The sequence below is a fragment of the Aedes albopictus genome, chromosome 2, assembly GCF_035046485.1.
Source record: "Aedes albopictus strain Foshan chromosome 2, AalbF5, whole genome shotgun sequence".
Taxonomy (NCBI): domain Eukaryota; kingdom Metazoa; phylum Arthropoda; class Insecta; order Diptera; family Culicidae; genus Aedes; species Aedes albopictus.
The window spans coordinates 125410322-125431122 of NC_085137.1; the positions used below are offsets into that span (position 1 = coordinate 125410322).

General features: G+C 39.5%; 2 protein-coding genes and 1 long non-coding RNA gene across 5 annotated transcripts; 2 read left to right on the plus strand and 1 right to left on the minus strand.

Annotated features, from left to right (window-relative positions):
- Nucleotides 1-60: 60 nt before the first annotated feature.
- Nucleotides 61-14103, plus strand: LOC109417769 (uncharacterized). Of its 3 annotated transcripts, XM_029853246.2 has the most exons (4): nt 61-258; nt 592-717; nt 4041-4107; nt 10703-11674. In XM_029853246.2, exon 4 carries the CDS (start codon nt 10737-10739, stop codon nt 11583-11585), a length of 849 nt encoding a protein of 282 aa, XP_029709106.1. In that variant the 5' UTR covers nt 61-258; nt 592-717; nt 4041-4107; nt 10703-10736; the 3' UTR covers nt 11586-11674. The 3 variants fall into 3 exon arrangements, with proteins under 3 accessions (XP_029709106.1, XP_029709107.1, XP_062706322.1); XM_029853247.2 differs by lacking the exon at nt 4041-4107; XM_062850338.1 differs by lacking the exons at nt 61-258; nt 10703-11674 and adding an exon at nt 13189-14103 and having other exon boundaries at nt 662-717.
- Nucleotides 14104-14107: 4 nt separating this feature from the next.
- LOC109420003 (mitochondrial import receptor subunit TOM7 homolog) lies at nt 14108-14540 on the minus strand. Its single transcript, XM_019694291.3, has 2 exons — nt 14321-14540; nt 14108-14249 (listed from the first exon to the last, which is right to left on the minus strand). Exons 1-2 carry the CDS (start codon nt 14418-14420, stop codon nt 14185-14187), a joined length of 165 nt encoding a protein of 54 aa, XP_019549836.1. The 5' UTR covers nt 14421-14540; the 3' UTR covers nt 14108-14184.
- A 3715-nt stretch (nt 14541-18255) lies between these two features.
- On the plus strand, nt 18256-19335 carry LOC134287722 (uncharacterized). The gene is made up of 3 exons (XR_009997476.1): nt 18256-18662; nt 18736-19023; nt 19092-19335. It is a non-coding gene; the product is annotated as an uncharacterized LOC134287722 (long non-coding RNA).
- Nucleotides 19336-20801: the final 1466 nt, after the last annotated feature.

Below are 20801 nucleotides of genomic sequence, written 5' to 3' on the forward strand. Positions count from 1 at the left end.
CGTTGGTGTTTGTGAGAGCAGGCGTTGCGTTCGGATTTCAGCTCCGCTTCGGCTCGACTCATCAGTCGTTCAGTTCCTTCAACAAGAAGCAACAAGAAAGACGACGGGACAGCAAGAAGCAACGGAATTTCTTCCGGAGTTTGATTATTATTAATTTAATTTTAACCAAAGTATTTCTCGAATCGAGCATAATTTTATTGTGTTTTTCAAAGTTTTATTAATGCCAAACCTATTGAACTGAATTTAAACGGAATTCCGGTAAGTATTACGGAAAAATCTCATCCGAAAAAACGCGTCTTTTTCATTGCCAAATTCTCAGGTTGCCATCGTCACCATTGTTGGGATTTGGGAAGAACCGGTTAGCCTGCTGGGCACGAGAAATCATTATTAAAATTTAATTTATTCAAATTATTCAATATTTGCTCTACCTGATAATCTTCACAGATTTTGTGGGCATGTTTTAGATTACCAGAAATCATCGAGTGAAAACTTTGTTTACAAAAGTTTTTTTCGCCATTTTTAAGACAACAAAGATTTTTCTTGTGAATTACAAACAAAACTTTAATTAATAGGCACATTTTTATTTGACAGGTATACCTAATTGTATGCATTTTGTTTACAACCGCCGATCAAAGGTACATACAGAAATCAGTTTCGCAGAAGTCAGCAGAATTGAAACGTCTTGGACAAGCCTATCACCCTTAGCAGAACAAAAAGGTAAGTAACCTGATTAAAATAGTGATAAAATACAACAGAATGTATTGTAACAATAGGGCAGGGCACGGCATGCGATTGCTCCTGAGATTCCCTCCCGAATACTTCTTGGCATTCTACAAAAATTTATTCTGGAGAATCTCAGGAATTCTATAGGTGTTCCTTCTGCGGTTCCTGAAGGAGTTCCATCCGGTAGGGTAATTCATGTATTTTGGACAGGCTGAGGACAACGCTGGAAAATCGTCCGTCCCCTAGCTTCCTTAGAAACCTTAGAACAGTTTTCAAAGCCACTAATACGTTTAGAGTATGACTGTACTTAGCGTTCCTGGTGACAAAACCTTAACGAAAGCATTTTAAGTTGAGAAAATCACTATTTCCAATCGCCTGTTAGAATTGCATTTGAGGTATTCAGTTAGCCTAGTGGTTAAGGCTATGGATCGCCAATCCGGAAACGGCGAGCTCGATTCCCGTTCCGGTCGGGAAAATTTTCTCGACTCCCTGAGCATAGCGTATCATTGTACTTGCGACACAATGTACAAATTCATGCAATGGCAGGCAAAGAAAGCTCTTCAATTAATAACTGTGAAAGTTCTCTAAGAACACTTAAGTTGAAGAGAGGCAGGCCAAGTTTCAATGCGAACGTCGAGCCATAAAGAAGAAGTAGAAGAATTGCATTTTGGACACCGGATGTATGTTTTGGATAACCTCAGATAATTTGGACAGGGTAATTGGCGATTAAAAGTAGAGGTTATGTCGTAAAAATTTGAAAGTTTGAAAGGGAAATACCAGTTCTCCATCAGTTTAATCCTCAATTTTTGATGAATTTACCAATAAAACGATTTTTTCTACTCCGATCCCACAGAAAAGATTATCTGGAACGACTCAATCACTAAAATACGAAATGAGATTTCACAAAACTTAACCTCACTTCAGGAGGTCAATTATCTCAATGTTTAGTCATGAATACTGCTAAATCATGGAAGTAGCGTAAATTAACAAATATCTTCTTGCAAAGAATCAAATTTCTCCGCTTAACAGGTATCTATTTTGATAACTACATATTACAGTTTTTGTTTAAATTGAGGAAATATAGCCAGACCCACATAATACGCCTCCAAGTATGCAATCGCACAGCATCCCCATGTAGTTCGTCAGATGACCGAAATATATTTACAGTAAAAAACGGAACTTGTATTTTGGACACCACCTATTTCAAGCGTTCTAGATGACTGTTAAGAGATTGGCTGCCTAATGCTTCTTTATTGAGCATTTTTCATTGCAATAAGGCGTTCAAATTTCTTACAATTATTAATTCAACGATTTTGAGGTGAATATTGTATGCGACTGTGAAGTGTATGTCGTCTTGCATATCTGCAGGTGCACACATGTGCATTTGAGGGGTTTTAGTGATACAATTTACATTTTCGATAATTTTGAAGTAAATTCTTAATTGTTAAGCGTATCTTCAACGTAAGTCGTCAGAATAAGGTCTGTTTGGTCCAGTATTCGATACTGAGAAGTACCTACTTTTATTAGCTTTCCGGAACAAGACATACAGACTGTTTCAGAAATTATAAATACACTAATGATTAACTGCCATTTCTATTTGAGCATAATATCCAAAAAAGTTTCTTCTAGCTCTTATTGTAAACATGCTAATGAAGCAAATAATACCAATTTTGTTGATGTTTCTGGTAAAGTTAAAAAATAGGGCTCTGTAAACTAGATGATTAAAATTTGAAGTTGCACAAAGAGGTCAAAAAATGTAGCATAGTAGAAAAGAAAAAAATCTCACAGATAAAATATTTAATTTCCAAACACAATAAAAATGGCTGTATCGATAATAAAAAATATTTTCCGATTGGTAAGAGTAATTTTTACTGGAATATTTGATCAAGAACCACCATTACCGATCAATTGTTTCAAATTTCTCAACAACACCAGTAGCAACAAACGTTAAGCAAAGGAATGTCTTAATTACTGCTTACTGCGTTCGTTTCTATGGTATGACAAGCTTTGTCATCTGAAGGATCGAATGAGCTGAAAAAATAAGTTTGTTTAGATTAAATGCGTTCTGGAAAGCTAAGAAACTGTGTGGTAGTTATTATGTTCCGTCGAAAACCTTAAAAAATAAGAAACTTGATCTCCGAAAAAATGTTGTGGGAATGCCTTTATCGATTTTCCCAAATTTTGATCAAGGCATTACTTAGACAACTTGTTAAGAAAGCGAATGTGATAAAAATTTAGGTAATTTTTGGTATTTAGTGATAAATAATGTTTAAATCATTAAAAAACACCTTTGTGCAAATGCAAATTTGAAAAATTAAGTTATTTGTTAGAGAACTCGACTGTTCTTTGAAATATCAAGACAATTGAAAGGAAATATAAAAATATGGAGTACAATATGCTATACTCTGAAACAAGTTGGTAAAAATCATTAGAATAGTTCATTTAATTAAATAAACAAAATGTATTTATAATTTCTGATACAGTCTATACATCGCCGAGCATGTCTAAATTACATACATGTCCAAATTATATTTTTTACCCTATTCTTGTAAAAGTTTTCTCTTGAGATTCCATCAGGAGTTCCTTTTGCCATCCCTCTAGGAATTTCAACTGAGATTCCTCCAGAAGATCCTTCTACGACTCTTCCAGGAGTCATTTTGGGAATTCCATCCGGAATTCATCAAGCTTCCTATTCGTTCTTATTCCTCGCAAAAGCTGAGTGCTCAGCTGGTAAGAAAAGCACTCAAGAAAAATCCCTTTTACAAGCCGAAGTGACACTACCTCCTGTTTAATTTTCATAGAATCGACTCGTAAAATGGACTATCGTGCGAGCATCATATTATAGACAGCTCCATATTCTGAACTGCCGGCAAATCTAAAAAAGGTTTTTCTATTGTGAAGCAATATATTGCATCGAGAGTTGAGGCGTTAATTTTATTGAGATGCTCTATAAAACATATCGTTTTTGACTCAACGGTGAATGTAGCAAATATGTTTGTAGATAGAAAGTAACACTGTGTGTTCAGAATAAAGACCACGGTTTCTTATGGTATCCATAATTAGGAACACGTCGTCCACTAACAAACATATGTCTATATCATGAACTGCAAGTTTATATGTATCAGGTTGAATTTAACTTATACATTGTGGAGCAGTATTCTTAGAAACAAGAACTTTCATTTTTTAAGCCTTTATTGTGAGATTCTCTTAATCGTTCAGAATATGGGTACTGCACGGTATTGAACGGATCATTGACAGCTCTATTTGATTCGCCCGGCAGGCATTACAAACGTTTCGTATTTTTCGTTTCTTTCCAGCTGCGAACCGTTCAAGAAATTTTGACAGCAAAATCGTTTCTTGATCGTTTTTCACAGTACTTATCAGGTGAGTACCACTCATACTTTTTTCCACGTGCTTCGAAAATTTTCATATTTTTTGCTATGCTATAACAAAATTCATCACATTTGTAGATCGCTGTTGCCCATTTTGTATGGCCATTGGTTTTCACTGCTATATTTTTATGAACAAGGCTGTATAGAAAACTAGATGCGGATTTTTCTTAGTGGTGGGATTCTTTCATTATCTCTTCCCACGATTTCTCCATTATATTCGTATAGGAATTCCTCCTAGCTTCCGGTTTTCCTCAAATAACTGCTTCCGATTTTTTTTCCTGGAACTCCTGGGATTCCCTTAGGAGTTCTGCCTGGGATTTCTGGAGAACAAACTGGAATTCTTAAAAAATATTATTCTGTACTCCCGATTATCTTTTTTTGTACGGGTGGGATTTTTGTTATAAATCAATTCAAGCTTTCGGTGGCGTGAATCGGCGTGGCCAAAATTTTACCATAATGTGACATTGACAAAGCAAAAACGTTGTCATTACGCTCTAGAGTTTGCAGTCTGAGCTTTTTCATAACCATCGATGACGTAAACTATTACGTTTGAATGAATACCTTTTTAATTCCTGTTCGGATCCGTCACTGCGACTAGTGATTAGACATATTGCGACATTAATCCTTAAAGTAGTGCAAGCAATTCCAATGCAAATGCCATAGTTTTGTTTTGTTTTCTTAGAACATTCAGAAGCCATCAAATTTTATCATAAGATCGCACTATTTACACTAAGCAATCCCCGAATAATTTCGGGGAGAAATCTCAGAAGGAATTCCAGGATTAACCTTAAAAGAAACTCCTAGGTGAATTCATGAAGAAAATTTTGAACTAATCTCTATAGGAACTGCTGTATAAAACCCTGAAGCAATTTCTGCAGAAATCTCTGGTGGTTGAAGACTCTGTCTTAGGAGATCTCTGCAGAAACTTTTGAAGAAATCCATGATTGAAATTTTCGAGGAATTTCACAAAGAAATACAGGAGGATTTTCATAATGAATTGGCTTCTTTAGCGGTGTTGAGATAATTCCATATTCTGAATCTGCATGCGAAACTGAACCGAAATCCAAATTTCCATGAATTTTGGTGACCGGGAACCTATTTAAAAATCAATTTGAAGTTTGTATGGGAGCGATTTGTCGAATCACCCCTCGTCGCATTTTGTACTGGGTGGAGCTGTCAAACAGTTACTCAGCTGTCAAAAGGTGATTTCAAAAAATCTCTTTGAAATTGATTTTAGGTACCAATATAAAGTTCTAAAAATCTGAAAAAAATCATGGCGGCTCAGAAAAAGGTGCTCTTTTGTATAAAATCAAAAAATCGATACATTTTTCTTAATTTAAAAACCCAATTCAAGCAGAAATTTTAAGGGATTTACAGAAGGAATTCGAGAAGGACTCCTCCAAGGATTTCCATGAGGAATCAACAAAAAATGTCCAAGAGGAATCCTCTAAGAATAATTTCCAACAGGAATCCTCAAAAGAGTTCTAGTGGGAGTTTCCAAGAGAATTCGAAAAAGAATCCCCAACGGATTTCTAGGAAGAATAATCGAAAAATACATTGCAAGAATTCCAGGAGAAATCCCTGGGAGAATTCTAGGAGGAATTGCCGGAAAAATTCCACGAGGAATCCTCGAAGGAATTCCACCAGAAATCCCCGAAGGAATTCGAGGAAGAATTCCCGAAAGAATTCTAAGAGAAATTCCCGTTGGAATGGGGCACGATCGGTGTAGTACTAGATTTGTAGTAATGAGCTGAATTTTTGTATGGTGAGAAGGTCAATTCTCCGTTTCTGCAATAAAATGGTGCAAAAAGCGTGGGTATTATTATTCCTTGCTTAATTTGATGCTGTTTGAGCAAAACTTTGGATAACTATGTTGTTTATGTTGCAAGAAATGGAGAAAACAACAACACTGTTGCCCAAAGTTTTGCTCAAACAGCATCAAATTAGGCAAGGAATCATAATACCCACGCTTTTTGCACCATTTCATTGCAGAAACGGAGAATTGACGTTCTCACCATACAAAAATTCAGCTCATTACTACAAACCTAGTACTTCACATATCTGTCCTATTCCAGAAAGAATCCCCGAAGGAAGTCTAGGCGGAATCTCCGAAAAAGTTACACGAGAAATTCCTGCAGAACCACCGAAAGAATTCCGGGAGGAGTCTCCGAAGGAATTCCGAGCGGAATCCTCAAAGGGTTTTCAAGAGAACACCCCGAAGAAATTCCAAAAGAAATCCCATAGGAAGTCAGAAGGATTCCTCGAAAAAAATCATGAAGTAATCCCCGAAGGAGAAATGACCGAATAAATTCAAGAATCTCGAAGGTATTCCAGGATGAATTCTGTAGGAAGGCCATGCAGAATTTAATGAATTTCATGAGGAATCTACGAAAAAAATCGAAGAGGATCACCACAGGAATTCCAGGAAGAATCCTCAAAGTAATTCCAAGAGGAGTTCCCGTAGAAGTTTCGGGATGATCCCCGACGGAATATCAGGAGGAATATCCGAATAAATTTCAGGAGGAAACCTTGAAGGAAGTCCAACAGGAATCTCCGAAGAAACTCTAAGAGGATACCCCGAAAGAAATCCCCGTGAAATCCACGACGGAATATCAAGAGGAATCTCCGAAAGAATTTCAGGAGGAATCCATGAAGGAAGTCCAGGAGAAATCTCCAAAGAAATTCCAGAAAGAATTTTCAAAGGAACTCGAGTAGGATTCCTCAAAAGAAAAAAATGAGGCACCTCTGGATGAATTTGAAGAGGAATCTTTGAAGGAATTTCAAGAGGAAGGAATTCCGGCAATAATTCACAAAGAAATTCCAGCAGAACTCCCCAAAAGAATTCCAGTGTGAATTTCCAAGAGAATTCTAGAAAGAATACCCAAAGGATTTCTAGGAGGATTCAACGAAAAATATCCAGATGCTATCTTCTAGGAAAAATTCCTGAGGGAATTCTATGAGGAACCACCGAAGGAATTCCAAGACGTAAGAATTCCAGATGAAATTCCCCAAAGAGTTCCAGTAGGAAACTCCGAAGGAATTGTAGGTAGAATCCCCGGAGGTATTCTAGGAGGAATCTCCGTAGACATTCAAAGAGGAATCCTTGAAGGAAGTCCTGCAGGAATCTCCGAAGGAACTCCAGGAGGAATCCAGGAGGAACTCCAGGAGGAATCCCCGAATTCTAGGAGAAATCTCCAAAGGAACTCTAGGAGGTATCTTCGAAGAGTTCCAAAAGAACTCAAGGAGGAATCTCGGAAAGAATTTCAGCAGAAATCCCTGAAGAAATTCTACTTAGGAGGAATCTGCGAAGGAATTTTACGAGGAATCTTCGAATCAATTCCTGGAGGAATCCCCGAATAAATTCCAGGAGGAATCCCTGAAAGGATTCCATGAGAAATCCCTGCAGGACGTTCAGAAAGAATATGTACCCGACTGAATTCCCGGAGGATTTCCTGAAGGGATTCCCGGAGAAATCCCCGAAGAAATGACAGGAGAAATCCCTACAGGAATCCCAGGGGGGGACCTCTGGGATGAGTCTCCAAAGGATTTCCAAGCGGAATAATCGTCTGATATTCAAGATGAAACCCCATAGGGGCTGTCAATAACCCACGTGGTCATTTTTTGGGAGATACCGAGTGATGATTCGCATTAGAAACAACATGGGACTGACATGCCAAGAGGGGCAGCGTGGTCTTTGCCCAGTCTGCTGATAAAACTCTGAACTAAGTGCACTTTACGTTGAACAATTCGTCATTGCAATCAATGTCGTCATCATCAAACATTTAAGAGGATTTTTTTTGTACAAAATATTTTTTCTCGCGAAGATATGTATTCACTATACAGGGAGGTTTTCGTCGTTTTCGTTTTTTAATTATGTTTCATAAAAGAGGATAACAAGTTCGACCACTTAAATCCAATTAATCGGCTTACTTACCTTACCGATCAGGCTAAGGCCGGGGTGGCCTCTGCTGTACATAGTAGCCGTCTCCGTAGGGTCCGCAGATCGTCCTCCACTTGGTCGACCCACCTAGCTCGCTGCTCTCCACCTCTTCTTGTACCGGTCGGATGACTCTCGAGAACCATTTTAGTCGGGTTGCTATCCGACATCCTGATGACGTGATCCGCCCACCGTAGCCTCCCGATTTTCGCGGTATGGACGATGGTTGGTTCCAGGGCCGGATCTAAGGGGGGGGGGCAGGTCCCCGGGCCCCCACAAAAACCGTTTTGCTTGTTAACTTTAACTTTGTTTTACCTTTTTGCTCAAGTATAGTTCAAAAGCATCGCATTTGTACCTCTGAGGGGCCACCACATCCGCTCTGGCCCCGGGCCCCCACAATCCTTAATCCGGGCCTAGTTGGTTCTCTAAGCAGCTGATGCATCTCGTGGTTCATTCGCCTTCTCCAAGTCCCGTCTTCCATCTGCACTCGGCCGTAGATGGTACGTAACACCTTCCGTTCGAAAACTCCAAGGGCGCATTGGTCCTCTGCACGTACGGTCCATGTTTCGTGCCCATAGAGGACGACCGCAGCGTTTTGTAGATAGTTAACTTCGTGTTACGGCGAACTTTATTCGATCGTAGAGTTCTGCGGAAAACAAAGTAAGCACGATTTCCTGCCACAATGCGCCTTTGAATTTCTCTGCTGGTGTCGTTGTCGGCGGTCACCAGTGAGCCCAAGTACACGAATTCTTCAACCGATTTCATCACCGTCGATATAAATTCGGGGTGGCGGGTGTACTTTGTCTTCTAAAATTAATCGGCACCCGTCGTAATCATTGAGAGACTAGCGCGCATTCGCCTTGACGGAGGCTCTCTGAGAGAATTGCGCTGTGCGTGAAAACATTTTTTTTAACATGGGTAAGGATAGGAGCTGCATTTTCAAATGCTTCTAAAATAATTTAGGGACTTCAGATTGAAAAAAGTGTTAATGTTTTGCAATATACTTTCAATTAGCTACACTATAACTGGTTTCAGTCAAAAAGTTTTTAAATCACAATGTTATGTCTATAATATAGAGTATCAAAATCTCATTCGATAACATTAAGAACGTTTTGCTTAAAAAAATGTCTACAAAGAATTAGAAGCATTTGAAAATGCAGCTCCTATCCTTTCCCATGTTAAAAAAAAATTGTTTTCACGCACAGCGCAATTCTCTCAGAGAGCCTCCGTCAAGGCGAATTAGTGAGGCACTGATGCTCTGCCGGGCGAAGCTCAAACAACGCCACCGAGAAGGAGACTCCCGTGTGCTGATGAATCAAGGGGCCTGCAAGGGGGAGTCGCTGAGCACATCTTTACTTGTGCCAATTATTTTCAGTGTGCCAACGGGTATTGAATTGTGCCTCAGTGTGCCCCGAAGTGCTACTGCTTGATGATTCAGATTTTGCTTGGCAACTACCAAGACAACCAACTGTTTGTTTTCATTTTGCAGGTCAAATGCACATGGTTGCCTAGTTTTTTCGCCCAAACTCAAGTGTCAAAATTGTGCCTCAGAGTGCCTCGGTGTGCCACACAGCGTATAAGACGGTGTGCTTGGCACTTCTTGGCACAATGTTCCAAGCGACTAGCCCCTTGGGGGCCTGCAACTCTAAACTTGGTTTAGTTTCCAAAAATACTAGAGAGTACTAGCAAATACTACGACATTTTTAGCATCGAAGCAAGCCGCTTACTTCGATGTTTCTGGTGCAAATCATCCAAAGGAAGCAAGGATGGAAATCTAGTGATCATAGTCAGATTTTGAATGTGTCGCGGTTGAAAGGTATCGCACGATCATAGCAACAGCGATAACATTTTGTCGTCAAGCATCATAACAAACTACGGTCCGAGAAGAATGATTCGCTCGGCATGCGCGGGCGCGATGCGATCGCTATCATGAAGTCGAAATGATAAATTGGCGATTTCATTCACTTTTTGAGCATTCTTACTTCTTTAACTTGAAGATATGCTTATGAATGTATTATTTCTAATAATGAATGCGGTTTACGGGTGCATAAGTGGCCTAAATTGTTATGAATAAAATCTATCACGACTTGTTACATGATCCGATAACGGGTCATCACGCGATAAAGCGTGCATCAGATGCTTTGATAGCACGGTGATACGAGCACGGTGTGAGGCGTCGGCATCATGCTACTGCAAGAACAAGGCTATCTTGGATTATTCGTATCCTGTATCATTTATCGCTTGAAATGATTTTCTTCCATCCTTGAAAGGAAGCATGAATGTCAGCGTGGGTATAAGGTATCAGAAGGCCGGCTCCAGAGACACGTTATCCTCCATTTGGTACATTTGTGCCAGCTCGTTTTTGGGGTAAACGGGCAATGCCACCTGGATTTTTTTAGAGGGCTGCTAGCATACTGCCTACAATCCGGATATGCCTTCAAATCTTCAAAAATCATTTTTAAAATACTTGGAAGCCCTTATTGAAGAATCATAACCATAAAATGTATATGTATTTGGTATCACTTGCCAGAAAAAAAAATAACTTTATAGAAAGGTCACTTCCACAATCATTCATCAATCATCATGCATGGTCACTAACTTTAGTTTTGCCAAGAGCCTAATTGTGAATCGAATTTCCTCATTCATGCAGCGTCATCGGTTTTAGGAAATATCCCACTGCAAACATGGCTTACCATTCGGCAGCAGATGACATTGAGGATGAAATCAGCAGCTGGGGCTATACGACGACCTTTTCGGACTACGAGCGTTCGCTGCAGGCGACCGGAAGCCAACAACCCCAAACTAAGGTCGGAGGCCGTGGGCGAGGTATACTCAATCCTCAACATATGTCATCCGTGAGACTTGCGTCGGAGATCAGCGATTTAAAGGTGCATTCCTTTCCCATGGGTCATCTGCCGACGAGCAAAGAGATTCTCGCATGTTCAGCAGAGAACGAAATAACTCCTATGCTGCGTCAGTTGGGATTGAGTAGCCGGGATGATGAGATTCACAGTAAAAACACTAGAAAGAACATTGTAGCGAGTGAGGAAATACGCATCGATGGCAACGTGCCCGTTATATTGAACTCCGAGCTGTTCCGGAACGCTGGGCAGATACAGGATGAGGGTATCGATGAACCCGAAAACTTTGATCCCGAGCAACCAGTTCCGGAACAGTTCAGTACAATTCCAGAGCTGGCCATTGCGGAAGAAGATGATATTCACGTAGTAGAAAATATTTCAAAACAATCAAAGTCTAAGACGTCCGACCTGACCAATTCGTCGATTGATTCCGCCGTCACGACGAGCAGTACATCTTCGAACCAATCGAAAAAGAACGCCAAAGAGGGGAAGGGAAAGAAGAAGAAATGGCGTAAACTAACTGCCGATGAGCTGAAGTCGTCCGAACCGCAACGGGATCGTTACGAGGAAGTTTACAGCGTCGGAGTGCATGACAATTCGTTGGGAAATTACTACACGGCTCGACAGTTGCATGGGGAAAGTGGGATCAAGGGTTGGTCTTCCCACTATTAGATTAGGAGATTGCATGCTGATTTATGAATACTGTTTCAATTTTTAAGATGGGTTGTTTGAAATACTGAAGAATTGTATATTTTATGAAATGTTTGTTTTAATTTGTAGGAGATATCACAACCCCTGGTATATGATAAACCATCAAGTTCAACAGATAATCCGAAATTCGTTAAACGAAACATAATTTCACACTTCGTTTACCTTCAGGAAGAGTTTTAAGATCTTCCTCGAGATTTATTTGACAAAACCTCTGAAAAAATCTAGTTTCTTGTAAAAAATGGAAGAACTTTTTCAATACTTCTGTGATATTTCTCCTGTAATTTCTTCTAAAAATTCCCGTTAGCTTTTTTCTAGAGTTTCTCCCTGAGTTTGTACAGCACTTACAGCTGCGATATTTCCTAAAGCATCTTGTGGGATTTCTTTTGAAGTGTCACCAGAGATTTCTCTCGGGACTTCTCTCAGAAAATTCCTTCCGTTGTTCGTCCTTGGATGTCTTTGAATGTACCCTGGACTTTCTCATTCGTTATTGTGTTAGTGCCTTTCTAGATTTCTATAGGAGCTCTTGCTGGTAATTCTCATGGAATTAAGAAACATTAAGAAAATTCAAGAAGGAACTTTGAACATCTTTTAGAGAAATCTCGTGCGGAAATCCAGATAGAAATCCCTGGAAGAAATAAGAGAAATTTTTGAAGAAACTAGATAAATTTTGGAAAAATCTTCTGAAGAAAACTCTGGAAAAAAAAACTCGCGGAAGATACTCCAGCAGAGTCCCCGTGAAAAAACGCATGCAGAAATTCTGGGAGGAATTCTAGGGGAAATTCCAAGAACACCTCTAAGAAATCCCGAGAGAACATCGAAAAAGTCTCGGAAAGAACTAGGTATTTATGGGAACAAATACGTAAAAAACCTCTTGATGGAAAACTGGGAGAACTGGTGGAGGGAGCCATAAAAAACTCCGGTAAACCTATAGACTTTATAAAATTTGGGCAAATTTATCAATTGCAAAATGCTCCTTTGAAAACTCCGGAAAACTTATTTTATTTTGTCTTATGGACACCCTGTAATTTTTTTTTCAGTTTCTGGTGGAATAGAAGGAACCCCAACAGCAACAATGATAGCTGAATAAGAACTTATTCAACCGAAATTTTAAAAATCAAGCTTATGAGAGATTCATTCAGCCATTGTATAGCAATAATGTTTGTTGGGAAAGGCCCTTTTGGCGGAAACTAACAAGTGGTGCATATGAAATTTTCTAGAGGTTTTAAAATTAATTTTCTGGAGTTTCATACAAATTTACGTCAAAACAATAATTTTCTCAGTCAGGACTTGCGGAAATTCGCTTGAAATTCGTCCAATTTTAACCAAACAACCTTCGGAAGTCCTTCCATGAATACCTTTAAGAAGTTCGTCAATTACAATCCTGCTGCAAATAATTATAAGACTAAAACCGTCTGTACAATATTAGCATTTATTACTTTCGTTATGTATGACTCATTTTCGAACTGTCTTGGTAAAAAAAAACAACACGAATTTAAAAATTTCAGCAAGACATTGAATTATCTGTAGAAAGTATCACAAATCCAGTATCAAAATTTTATTTCAGGTACCTATGTCAAATATGGCCAACGATTCGAGTTTCGACGACATCGAAGAAGAAGTAAGCAGTTGGGGCTTTTCGATGTCCGTTTCGGACTACGAGCGATCGCTCATCGAAGATCCTACAAGGTCCGCCAATTCAAGCTTTCCACGAGGGCTAGGAATTGCTGATAGCAATTACATCAGCAACGTGAAGCTGGCATCGGAACTTAACGGACTTATCGAAAAGGCTGCGCCTATGGGTCACCTACCTACGACAAAAGAGGTACTTAACGATAAAGTGGCCAATGAAATAACCCCTCTTTTGCGACAATTGGGAATCAGCGGTCATGATGGCCCCATAAGCAGCAAAAACACGCGGGCTGTAGCAGTGTCGGTAAATGACATTCGAATCGAAGGAAATCTGCCGATAATTTTAAACGGCGATCTTTTTGCTATGATCAAGGATGAGAAGAATGTATCTCATGGAGAAGAAGATGAACCGTACGATCCCAGAAAGCCGCTGCATGAGCAATTCTCCACCATCAAGGAGTTTGCGGAACAAAAATCAACAAAACAATCCACATCTCCTTTGTCGCTTAGCATTTCATCGGAGCAATCCTCGTCAGCAAGTGATCAAACCTCTTCCTGCACAACAAGCAGCAGCAGCAGCAGCTCAATAACGAACTTTAGCGTCAGCGAGCAAGACTCGGAAGACGAGCTTTGCCAACCGTTGCTGCATATTAATAAGCAAAAACTCTACACACCCCGGCAACTATACGATCTGAAGCGAAAGGAATGTCTCCCAAAAGGTAAGCATTGTAGAGTTCGCTGGGTATTGTTTTGCTCAAGCCATCGTCAAGTTGTGGGACGATCCGGCCTACTGAGACTGTCTTCCTACCACCAAAATCCGTTTACGACTTTAGAGAACAAGATGACCTAAAGTTTCCACTTGAACACACAAAGAATAAAACACTTTTTAGTTAGATTTTTTTTTTCTTTTATTCTATTAACATGGATAAATTTACTGCCAAAGCAAACTCATCACGGTCAGAGGTGGCATTCCCGCTTCGGATCCTTTCCGGAAACCTGAAATTCCGCAGTGTAAACATTACTATCTGGCAAATTACGTCACATTAATCGGAAGCATTTGCACATACCTAGATACAGCACGGTCGGAATGAAACCCCAGTGGAAAGCGGTTTTGACGACATCGAAAACCACTCCCAGTCGATCCTTGGCGTCCGGAGATAGAGCCATTTTTATTTTTGGGAAGTTTCCGCCGGGAATGTGTAAAATTTAGTGACCGAAAACTGATTCTACTTCACGAATCTGAAACGTGCGGCACGTCCTTCGTCGTCCAAAGCGTGAAGCACAAAAACATGCACTGAGAAACCAAAGTACTCTTTAAAGGGTGAAAAAGTACCCTCTTTGAGAGTAACTAGGTGAACTCTTAAAAAGAGTAAACGGCCTTTACTCTTTAAAGAGTATCGCGCTCGTACGTCAATTCAGCGAGTAAATTTTACCCAGTATTTATAATCATTTCGCATGAAAAAATGGGTAAATTTAACTCTTTTTTATTTTTATTATTTTATAATTGAATGAATTAATGAAAAATGAAAACTGCAAGCATTGAAAACAATTAAGCATAATAATAACTTTATTTGAAAAAAAAAATAAGCACTTATTTTATAAGAAATTTGAATTTCATGCGCTGCCGCTACGCCAAGGCTACCGCTACTGGGAGTGAAGCAATCCTTTGGTGACAACCTGTATTTTCCCGACGAAGAAACATCTGTGAGTGTATCCTGTAAATAAATCACAATATTTTTTAATGATCATAGAATCACAGGCAAAATGTACAACGGAATGGATTATTATACTTACTTGTTATTTCTGGTTTCAAAAATAATTTCTAAATAACAGCTTCTGTTGTACATCATCGCAAGCGTAAACCTTAACACATTTTTCACTCTTTAGAGAGTTAACACTTGAAACTTGAAAAAGAGCAAAAATTACCCTTTATTCAAAAATTTGAAGTACTCTTTATTTTGACAGCTCCATACACGAAAAAAAAATTCCTTATTAAATGTATAAGAAAATGTTATAAATTTTTGCCATTTCGATTGCCAAATGAAAATTATGCGAAATCTTTTTAAATTATATTAGAAAAAACATAATGAAAAATATAAGTTTGTCTTATACTTTTCATGTACTTTTCCTAATAATGTTTATTACGTGCATTATACAAGGTATTAGAGAAAACTATTAATATATACTATGTTTTGTTTTGATTGATACTCCTTATTTTTCATTAAGAACTTGTTAAAACAATGTATGAAAAAGCTCATAATTATACCTCAATGTTTATTTTTATTGGTAAAATACAGCTTAAAATACAAAGCACATTATCGCGGCTCGCGGGAAACTGTGGGACATTCTATAGAGCATCCCAACGGGAACCCAAGACCGATCACCGTAGCTCTGTTACTACCAAGGTTATGACGCGTTGGTGCCCGGGATGACGATTTTCCTTCGAGTCCGACAGCTTTATCATCTCCTTTGTCTCCGCATCGACCTGAATAACGTCATGTTCCGAGGATACTTCCGCCACGCAGTTATCACTGCGCTTACGTTCTTCCTCTTGCAGCTTGATTGAGACCGTGGACGGAGTAGCTTGGTGGTAATGATGGCCACTTCTGTGACGATGTGCTTCATTGTGTGGAAATCGGGAAATCCATGCTGGGAGTCAATAAATGTGGATTCCATTGGTATCTTACCTGAGAGCATAAATTAATGGATTATCAAGTAATGTAATGAAACAATTTAATTTGAACTTACCCAAAGATAACTAGAGAAACAACCTGAACAACGATCCGCCTGGTTTTCTCGGCTTCTTCTGCGCCGAGTGCCATGTTGAAAATTTTCAATCCCAAACATTATCGAAAGTATAAGTTTTGCCTAATATATTTTCGCCATTAGGCAAAACTTATACTTTTCACTAGGACACGTTATACGCTTTATTAGGTTTTATTTGAAAGTTTATACGGTAGCGAAATGAATTTTATAAGTTAGATTGGAATAAAATCAATAACCTATTTCTAATAATAAAAATTATTACTTTTCTTTTCGTGTACATCTGCAAAAAAAGAGTACTTTTTACTCCTTAAAGAGTAATGCCGGGTTCGCAGTGTGCGAAAGAAACGATTCGTGCTGGTTTTGCAAAGGGCGTGAGATAGTGAAAGCTAGTGAAAGTAAAAACTGTACACGCTCAAACTAAAGGAACCAACGCTTGTAATAATATAACCGTTTTACTTTTTATATTATGTCTATATTGTCGTCGTGGTTGAAACCCGAAGTTTCCCCACACCCGACAATCGAATTTTCTCAAAATCTATACGTGAAACCTAACGTCGGACGTAGTGCGCTGGACAGCGGACCTGGCCCTCTATCCAGCGCAATGTGCCCGACGTACGTCCGACACACGGTTTAGGAGAAACATCGATTGTCGCGTGTCAAAAATTCCGATTTTCAACTGCACGAACAATATTAGCACAGACAAACAGACGTATTACTTGGAACAAATTGTGATAAAAATCATCGTCACGATATCATAATCGCCCAATACTAACCACGCTGTGTTACACAAACCACTCAGTAGGTGGCGGTAGTGAGCAAACGTCAAATAGAAGCGAAAACGATGCGAGCGTCGTGACCGAGAGATTTGCGAACTACAAAATATTTGAAGTAATTGTTAAAAAGGGTAACGATGGGAAATGAGTAGAGTAAGACGTCTGCTTGTCTGTGATATTAGCCTGTGTATGCTGGCAAAACTTTTTTGTTCTTTGACTTTTACTGCGAGCTCTGTTTTGGTGCTGTCCTGCTCACACTCACAAGAATTTTGAACACAGTGCTCGCAATAATAGTTAAAATCTCACAGCATGCAGAGGCTGGGAGCTTGCACGCTGACGTCATCTTTCCATAAAGCCGTCCTTGCCCTCAAAAAAAGTTTGAGGGCAATGTTTACAAATCGTATGAGAATTCGATGAGGTTATGTTTTCGCTGCAAGCCTCTATTGAGTTCTCGTAGCGCAATGCCACGAACACCTTCCTGCAAATCTACACTCAGCCAAATAAACTGGGTTGGAACTGGATCAGATCACAGATGCAACATCAACCCGATTCAGGTTCGCTTGTGCTGAAATTTGTTTGACATTTGTTTGTTTACACATTTTCCGCCGATCCAGTTCCAACCCAGGTTCAAAAACGAATCCAAGATAAGTAAGAGTGGAAAAATCCAATCCTCCGAGTGTCGTTTCTGCCAAACGGAAAACAAAACAGCCGAGCATTTACTCTGCAACTGCGGAGTGCTGTCCCATCACAGATTGGCGATAAATATTTGCTAAAGGGTTTCTAGATCTCTTGGAAATTTGGAGAAGTAATCCCAACAGGGCGATAAACTTTATAAAATGAGTTGTGCCTAGTTGGGATCAGGTGTTACATCGACCATTGTCCATCACAGCTCAATTGTGACAGGATATTTGACTAGCACCAAATTAAATATAGGTCATATGTGATAAATCTGTATATACTGCTCAAAGTGGACTTCAACCTACAAGGCGGACACTACACTTCGGCGGAGGAAACTTCCTTACTTCAAACACTTCTTTCACGTTATATTAAAACCACTTGGAATTAGCTTGACTGTCCCGACTCACTAATGGACTTCGACTGACTTACTTTTATTTCGTACTCGATGAGCGAACCGCTCTCTTCATCATTTTATCGAACGCACATATTCATTCAAGTGCCTAAATCTAAATCGTTTAACGCATACATAACAATATGTACCACAATATTCCTAATTATTGGATGCAGTGGTCAAAAGGCTCTACAGATGAGGAAAAACCATCTTGTAAAATGGTTCATTTATGATTTTTTCCCAGCAAAATTGGAGGGGCGACGCTATGTAGTTTTCCCAAGCCGAAATATCCCAAAAAACTCATTAAAAAAAATCCGAAAAGAAGCGTTACAACCCGCAAACCAGTCTTTTTTTTGGGATATTTCGACTTTGGAAAACTGGTGTTGCCCCAGGGTGCGCTGTATAGTGTATACCAGATCCGCTATACAGTGCACCACTTCCAAAGTTGGGTCCGGCGCACGAATTTAGAGAAAACCATTTTCGTTAGCCGAAAACTCTAATTTTCAACTAAATTGAAAATACAGGAACGACGGCATCAGTTTAGTCGCTTACGCTGCCAACTTGATCTCAGCGGCGTGCATGGTAGGGGCATCCCGCATATTGCATTGCACTCATTGTCGATTGAAATTTAAAAAATCTTACAATTCTTTTATGTTTCAAGGTTCATCGAAAACGAAAAATGTTTTTTCAACCTATCTTGGACAAACTGGTGGCAACCATGAAACCATCGTTCGGAATTGCAAAACGCGCAATGCTACAGGAAGGAAGCGTATGTGAAACGCAGTTTAGAAGAAAAGGAAGGTAAAATTGACAAGCAATGTGTATTTTATGTACATCGTTTTCTGTGCATACTAAAATCAGCCATTAATTCTAGTTCTAGATATATGTATCATCAATGGACTACAATTGTACACAGTTGAATAGAAAAAAAAACAAACTTCCAAAATATTTCCGAATTATTTCCGAAGTTTGACAACTTGAAGCATCCACGATTATAGCATCTAATGGATTTAAGAGTAGCAAGCAACTGATGAGTTTCCCTCGGTGGGGTATAAAAGAATTACAATACATTTACCTTCCCTATGTTCACCTACAACATGCTGGAATCGAAAACATAATGGCAGCGCACTTTGCTGGAACCATACCACGTTTTAATATAATCGTAAGCAAGGAAAAATGTCTTCTAACTGTTGTTTCAAATCAGTAATTAGCTTTTTTCTTTCTTTCTAGGAGCCGCATGGAAGGTTTAATTTTATCGATGAATTTATTAGCGTGCGACTGGATACCGTCATACGAAGTACCTCTCAATAATGATTGTGGTTTTATAACACCTTGTCTAATGCTTCATGACAAATGTGATATCAATTTTCTAATTCATAAATTAATTTTCAAATTATGTATTAATTTGTTGTAAAACTATCATTATTTCCTTGAAATAATAAGATTGAATAATTCTTCATCGAGTCCTATTTCCATCTACATGCACATTATCATTTTAATTTATGTCTGTGGTGATATTCTGCGAAGATCATAGTAGGTCTCGATGCGATAGAGGACTTGGAACACCAGAGCTGTCAACAGAGGAAGCATTGAACTTGCGGGGCTGAAGTTATAAATAAAGAAGTCTACAAGATATTTCTTATCTTTTGAGAACCACATATAATACCCCGAAACCCCACAAATTGGCGACGAGGACGGGATGGTGGTGGACAACAAAGCACAAAAGGCGAAACCGATCAACTTTTTATGGATGCTGTCGTGAGTATCTAAAGGAGGAATTTAATGAAGGGGACAAGAATAAAGCGGAAGCTGAGAAGGCTCCGATGGCTGAGGTGCCAGCCGAAGCTGAGAAGGCGGATCAGGAAAAGAATGACGGAGAGATGAAAGTTGATGACAAAAAATACGAGGAGAACAAAGTGAATGAAATTTAAGGCTGATTTAGCCGATACTGCCGAAGAATGAAGACGAGTCAAAGGATGAGGAAAATCCAGAAAACGAAACCAAATCTGAAGATTCCCAGATTATTAATGGAGTCGTAGAAAAAGATGACTGATAGCAGCACCACTGTAGATAAGATTGAACCCGAGATACCAAAGTCGGCCACGGAAGGAGTCGAGTCAATTGCGGATATGTGAGTATGAAAACCAGGAAAAACCCAAAAATCCTTAAATAGCATCGCCTTGGCAACGCGATGGCTCGGAATGGGAAAATGTATCGAAGTCCTTGAAGGGCAACACGCCAATACCGTGTTGAACCAGAAAAGGCCAATATCAAAGTCCTTAACGAACAACCGCTACAAGCGTGTTGGCTCGGAGAAGGCAAATATAAAAGTCCTTAACGGACAACGTGCTGCCAACACGTTGGTCCGGAGAAGGCAATATCAAAGTCCTTAACGAGCAACTCGCTGGCGACGTGTTGGCTCGGAGAAGGCAGAGAGAATCAAAGTCCTTAACGGACAACGTGCTGCCAACACGTTGGTCCGGAGAAGGCAATAATAAAGTCCTTAACGGACAATGCGGTGATGCGTTGGTCCGGAAAAGGCAAAGAGCTATCAAAGTCCTTAACGGGCAATGCGCTAGTAACGCGTTGGCCCGGAGAAGGCAGAATAATGATTTTGCAAACAGTTTTCAGCAATATGGTAGAGAAATAGTTTGGCAACATTAAGGAAAATATTGGCGATTTACTTCAAGCTAATCCATATCTCAGGATGAACGGGAAACAGACGAACGGACCAGCGATTATACGTTACCGAGTTAGTCGCTATCGATGTATCCGAGTTGGAAACCACCATTGATTCCGAATTCAAGCTCCAATTAGTCAAGGAAGCCATGTTCGTTATGTAGGACAACGAAACCGTTGAGGGAGGGAAAACATATGTACCGTTTCATAAGGATTTAAATCTCATCGGCGATCTGTTACCCGACGTCTCCACTAGACAGA